At 31.5% G+C, this 7,161-nt stretch overlaps 1 protein-coding gene across 1 annotated transcript; it reads left to right on the top strand.

Annotated features, from left to right (window-relative positions):
* Positions 1 to 707: 707 nt before the first annotated feature.
* LOC146902106 (uncharacterized) lies at positions 708 to 2,731 on the top strand. Its single transcript, XM_085733644.1, has 2 exons — positions 708 to 2,239; positions 2,334 to 2,731. Exons 1-2 carry the CDS (start codon positions 1,139 to 1,141, stop codon positions 2,397 to 2,399), a joined length of 1,167 nt encoding a protein of 388 aa, XP_085589770.1. The 5' UTR covers positions 708 to 1,138; the 3' UTR covers positions 2,400 to 2,731.
* Positions 2,732 to 7,161: the final 4,430 nt, after the last annotated feature.

Genomic DNA, 7,161 nt, shown 5'->3' with positions numbered 1-7,161 from the left:
GATGCAAGTACATTCCCGGTGTAGGAGCATCATACTCCACACTTCTATACAAGGTCAATGGTATAAGCTTGGTATACATATATAGTAGTAGGAAATTAAAGGTGTGGGTGTGTAAGGGAAGTGATTGAAGATGGATTTAGTTTTCAGTCAATTCTCAAGCTGTGCCCACCACGTGAAGTGGCACACACAAACTATAACTTTTTCTTTCCACTCACTTTCTTTCATTTTATCTTCCCTAAAGAGGTTATAAACTTTTTGCTCAAAAGCAAACCATATGATCTTGTCTATAAACATTAAGAGTTGTGTTATTTGAAGGTCCATTTGTTTGACAACCTAATGGATAACCATATTTTTTTTAAAAAAAAGTGTGTATTGGCACAAAAACCAAAGCAATAGTGAGATAAAGTAAAAACATAATGTGAGTATGAGAGAGAAAGTTGTCACAAAAGTTATTATAAAATGATTGTACAAATATCATTTCTCTCTTGAATCACTCTTGTTTGATTCTTTACCTTCTTTCATATTTATTATTTATATTTATCTCCCCTTTCTTCTCTCCTTCCTTGCTAATTATACTATTCTCCTCATAAGGTTTTTTTTTTTTATTATTGTCTATGTGCTGTCATTCTCATACTGTGTAGTACTTTGCATTTTTGAAGAAGCCAACTGTACAATTTATATATACCATCACTCACTCACTCACACACACAACATGAACACACACACACACACACACACATATATATATATATATATATATATATATATATATATACACGGTACTAGCAATGTCATAGAAGTAAAATTAATAGTACTTGTCTTACTCATCAAATTATGCCTTCCTTTATTTGCAGGGAGCAGAAAATATACACAAAAATGAACTGAAAAGGATGGAATTAATAGTTGCTGCTCTTACTTAAAGAGGAATTAACATGTCATTCTCGGGCTTTGGAAAGTCTCAATAATTAACAAGCCAAACCAAAATTTATAGCTATATCTATATCTATATATCATCATCAAGACATGTACTAGCTAGGGCTATAGTTATTGTTATTATATATATAAATAAAGATATATTTATAATACTGTTTGGTGCAGTACTGTCTATCTCAATCTCAATTCTCAACATATTCCAGATATGTATTCAACAAACAGTTCCCTCAATGGAAATAACCTAGCATTTTCCTCTAAATCACCTTTTTGTTCCTTTGAAAGCAACTCAACTTCATCAACAGATATTGAAAACAGTCATTCCCCCTTTCCTCTTCCTCCTTTCTCTTTCTTTCAATTCCCTAATTATCCTGATGATATTGATCCCTTTCAAGACAGCCACCAAATCTTCCTCCAACAACATGATGTTGATTTCCAACTTCATCATCCACCTGTTGTGATGATGAATAACAACAGTACTGATCATCATCAGCGGCCTTCAAACTCAACAATCAAAGCTAACAACAATCTTCTTCCTGCAGCTGCTGGTAAAGGCAAAACTGTAGTGGATCAGCAGATCCAAAGAAAAAGATCTAGCAAGAGAGACCGACACAGCAAGATCAAAACCGCGAAAGGACTAAGGGATCGGAGAATGAGATTGTCACTTGAAGTTGCAAAGAGGTTTTTTGGTCTTCAAGATATGTTAGGCTTTGAAAAAGCAAGCAAAACAGTGGACTGGTTGCTCAACCAATCCAAACTTGAGATCAAACACCTTGCAAGAGAGAAAAATGTTAATTTTCCTACTAAGAGTGCATCTTCAACTTCTGAATGTACTGAAGGAGTTTCAAGCTTGGATAATGAAGTTGGAAATCAAGAAGAACCACAACAACAAAAACTTGTTATGAAGAGAAGAAATAGTACTAATAAGGTTTGTAGAAAGAGTGCATTCAATTCTATAGGTAGAGAAAAAGCAAGAGAAAGGGCAAGAGAAAGGACAAAGGAAAAAAAGAAGGCTAGAACATCACTAGTTGATGAATCAAATTCAAAGCAATACAATGAAGAAGGAATAAAAACTAACCTCATTTGGAACCCCTTTGAAAGTGTGGAAGAATCTGCAGGTACACATCAGAGTACTCAAGGTGTGAATCATCCTTCCTTTGATCATGTGAAGCTGATTGATGAGGCTGAAGTAGAAACAAGCTACTCTCAAAAAGCCAAGGAACAACATTCAGATGAAGATAATTCTTTGTTCATTATGAGCAAATGGAGTCCACCTATGATGTTCAATTCTCTCAATAACCTTCAACAAGTAAGTTCAAATTAGCCATGCATATACATATATGAAGCATGTATAATATATATCTGTAATCTGATATATATATAAATCATGAAATTGTTTGCAGCATCAATTTGAACAATTTCACCAATCCATGGAAAAAAATTGGGAGGCATACAACAACCGCATCTAATTAACATGCTACCGTACTTGCACCCCTTATCATCACCACCTCCTTTTTGTGTCAGTCAGGCTCAGAATAAAATGCATTATGCATTGATGTGTTATTTCTTTCCTTTCCTTTTGGAATGTTATGTGGTGAGGTATCTTCAGAATTTCGGAAAAAATATTTCATAAATATTGTTGTGTGTGTATGTCATCTCTATTTAAAGTGTTGCCACTTTCTTGTTTGTTTCTGTTCCAGACCTTGAAATTGGTACAAGTTTACAATTTATATATGTGTCTCTTGTAAGGGGTGTTTTTAATTGATGATAAAGAAAAATAACTGATTGATTTTTCTCCCAATCTGGTGGATATATGCAGTAATTAGTTTTATAACTCTACATTTTAGTTTTGACATGGAGTTGGTGTGTTCAATTTAATGCTGCTGCTATTGATGTCCTATCCATTTACATAACAGTGTTCCTGATCCTACCTGACATATTTCCACATGCTGTAGTTGTTTTTTCTTCTCTCAAAGTCCAACCGTCCCTTGAAGAAGGTTAGGGTTACTCGTCCGATGAGGATGTATTTAAAATTGTTTCCCAAACTATAATATATTATGCATTTAGCCAATGTTTATGGAGGTCACTTTTTTTTTTTTATTGAGAAAAAAAAAATCGATTTAACACTTGGTCATGCGATATATATCTACTTAGTGTGTGTTTAGTTCAGCTTTGGATATAATTGATTCTAATAGAATTGATTCTGATAGAATTGATTCTGACAGAATTGATTTTGAGAGAATTGATTTATGTTTGGATACAATAATGCAGAATTGATTAAACAAACTGAATGTTGTTTGGATAGTTTTTATCAAAATTGCTTTTGAATGTATAATTACTAAAATGGACATAGCTAAATTCAAGTAAATGTGCTTAGTCGAATGTATATGTAGATCAATACTAAATGTAGATATATTATTTAATTTAAATAAATAAATTTTCTATATATTAATTTAAAACATAATAAATACGATCATTAAACTAATTTTTTTTACAAAATATTTGTTCATATAATTTATATTTTTTGATAAAATATATTTAAGTTAAATAATACTAGAGTTAGTTGCCAAAAATGATAAAATATAGCGTAAAAGATATGTAAAAGAAAAAATACAGTAAATTTGAATGGGGACACCGTAAAGAAAAATTCAAAATTTGGTAAGTCATGACCATAAACATTTTTCGGGGGCTAATTTGGTTCGTTAAGTTTTCTAATTAAATTTGGTTCATCAAATTAAATTACATAGCAAAAAGAAGGAGAATTGATAAAGGGCAATAAAGGAAAATAATAGGTTGTAATAATCAAAATAGAAAATTTAATGTAGAATTGATTCTAGAAAAGCTAGAAGCTAGGATTTGTAGCTTTAAGGATAATTGCTTTTGGAGGATAGAATCAATTCTTAAAAGCCAAACCAAACACCATTAAAAACTCAGTTTTTCACTTTTGAAGGTTGTAGAATCACTTCTTGGTGTTGAAAAGGCAAACTAAACAGGCTCTAAATTTGTTAGGCTTAGATGAATATAGAAATTAATTTTATAATTGGATGCATGAAGAAATTTGGTTTGTATATTGGCAAAATACAGTAGTAGCTGTAGTTTTTGTTATAAGTTGTTTGCACATAAGTTTAAAATTAGAATAGATTACCTGCATATTAATTACTTGAAGGTTAGGGTGATGAAGTGGAAGAGTGGTGCATATATCACCTAGCAGAACTTGTCTATATAAACAAGACAAAAACAATAATATGAAAATTATTGCCATTCAATAAAAAAATATGGGTATATATTACTCCCTCCGTCTCGGAATAACTGACCCATTTTCTAAAAAAAAGTGTCCCAAAATAACTGACCTATTTCAATTTTCAATACAACTTTCATCATTTCCAATACAATATAACACTAAATAATACTACTTTTATCATTCCCAATACAATATATTCCACTTTCCCCTTTATTTATACACTTTTCTTAATCTGTGTGAAAAACCAAAGTAGGTCAATTAAATTGGGACGGAGGGAGTAGTGTTTTTTCAGCTAGATTTTCGATTATAGAGTGATATGGTTAGGTGGTTTAGGGAAGTAACATATGAGTTGAAGAGATAAAGAAATTCTCTTACCAACATCTCTAACAACTAGCTATTAATATTTGTTATTTAAAAAAACTAGATCTTCATAAGAGCTTCAATCACCACATCAATATTAAATCTTTGTACATACGGAAGTTTATGATTAGTTAAAAGTTAAACAACATATAAGTAAGATGACAAATATACCCAATACTTTAACATTTTGGATTAAGATGTGGTGTTCAATTTCACTTGTATGGTTGCTAAGTTGAATATGATGATGTCCCGAACTTCCCTCAAGTCTATAAATATATTGAAAAGGGATAGCTACTTGACTTCAACATGTTATGCTATCCAAAAACAAATTTGTCTAATATATGAACATCCTAAAAATGGTATAAAGGTTGACCCTTGTCATTTTTAATAAAATAGTAAATTTTATATAATATTTTATTAAAAATAAAGGGTCCATTTATATACATTTTTTAGGTCCATATCATATGTACCCTTCAACAAAAATAAGAAATTTATATCCAGTGCTTGTAAGGGACAATTATGTCCAATATATGTTGGGATGTTGCAAACGTGTCTTCCAAGCCAGTAACACAATAGGGTCTAATGAGATTTTTTTTCCAAGACAGCAATGAAATACTCAACAAAGACAAACTATTTGGTACGTATATTGTGTCTTTTTTCCTTCAACATATGTCATTTTACAAATGGCCTTTTTTATCTATCTATTTATTTTCCAGTTGTCTGATGTTTAATTTCTTAAATCATATATACGTGGTTCTAGCTAGAATTTCTTCTTATAAAGTTCTTTTCAATGATGAACGTAAGAATAATGGATCAACTTGCACTTACAGTTACATACAACAGCTTTGTAACTGCTGCAAAGGATCTGGATCCTTTAAAATAAACAAATTATGTACTTGTAATGAAATATTAAACTCTATCAATATCTTTTATGGAGCTATAATATTGACTTGTTAATTAAGCAGTAGAGGGATAAGGAGACAAACTATTCAGCCTACACTCCAACAAAAAACTTTATCATATTAGACATCCCCATCAAAGAATACTAAAATGTTTCAAGCAAAAATTAACAAAAATGTGTCCTCCCTAGTAGATAAAAAAACAAAACAAAATGCCCTTAATTCTTTATGCAGGGTTGTATACGTGGTTGGGTGGAGACTTGGAGTCCATATGTCAGATGTAATCATAGCTAGTTACATACAATGAATGTACCGTGAATGAGTCAATTCATGAATATATACAGCCGCACTTAACAGGTGTATTTGCTTTCATTTTCCATAATTAGTTCCTCTCAATATATATAACGACTAAATGAATTGTCCATTTATAGGTTTTGGTAAGCACAAATGTTGACATTCTACAATATAATTTTATATGAATAAATTCTCTTAATAAGTTAATTTTAAAAATGTAGTATAATTTATAATCCCAAAATGAGAAATTCATGGTGAATTATTTTGAACATGGCTGTTTGCTTTGATTTATGTATGAATATAGCATATTCCATTACATTGCATTTCATGAACTGCACGCGGTCAAAAGTCAGCAGTCAACAAAGGAAAAGATAAGATTGAATAGCATAGCATATAGAATAGGAGTCCTTTATATGGCATTGGCCGGCGAGAAACTCTTGTGTGAACCAGGACCAAGAAATTTGGTTTGGTCACACATAGAGTTTTTGTCTTCTCTCTCTTCACAAATAAACAAATACTTTCCATTTTCTCTCTTCTCTCTCTTCTTTCTTTGGTTGTGACAAAAGAAAATTTCTTGGTCCTGGACCACCTAAGAATTTCTCTTGGCTGGCTTGTATTTAGCAGCAAAGAGACCAACAAGTGAACGGTTTTTAATTTTTATACTGTATTTGTTCAGAGTATCAACTGCACTGCCACTCCCTCTCGTGTGGTGTGGCTGATTTGTGTCTTCTTATTTCTACCAAAGAGAGAAACAAAGAAAGAATCTATAAAGTTTCAATTATTACTACTCCTGTTTCAGTACAGGAATTTTCATTTTTTTTTTTCCTTCTGAATTTCTTGTTAAATAATAAGAATTTATTTTCATGCTAAAAGTACGTTTATTAATTGTGGTACTTTTGAGTTTTAAGTTTAGATTATCTGTCCTTTCAAACATAAAAAAAGTTTAGATTATACGGTGAGATGTTAATCAAACGCACGAACACTCAGAAGCTAACATTTGTAGCTTTGACAAAGTCTCGACCAAAATGCATTGGGATGCAAGAAACTAGGGTGAAACGCGTATCTAAGCATTGAGTCAAAAGAAGAGTTTAGATTATCAATTTGTATAATTTGTGACTTGTAAGGGGCGCTGCAATACAACAAATATTTCAACCTCTTACCTAATAGAACTTTAGAAGTCCTATAAATCAAGATAGTAGACTACAATACCAGCCAGAAGCCCAAAATATGTTAGAGTGGTATGCTAAGAGCATCAACAATGACCAAGCTAAGATTTGAGACTTGAAAAAATGTAGTGATTATTTCAAAAGATTATTTCATATGACTCACTTCACTTTTACGCGTCTTCACTTTGTTTTTCCGTTTTCAAATGATTAAATATTAATTAGTTGGCTCAAAATTTTGAGACTTGAAACCTTAGTTTGAGTTGTTTGGCTC

This window comes from Medicago sativa, chromosome 8 (genome assembly GCF_051527215.1).
Source record: "Medicago sativa cultivar Bolivia chromosome 8, Bolivia_mono, whole genome shotgun sequence".
Lineage (NCBI taxonomy): Eukaryota > Viridiplantae > Streptophyta > Magnoliopsida > Fabales > Fabaceae > Medicago > Medicago sativa.
Note: the sequence above shows the minus strand (reverse complement) of the source record. Positions and strands in the feature narration are given on the sequence as shown.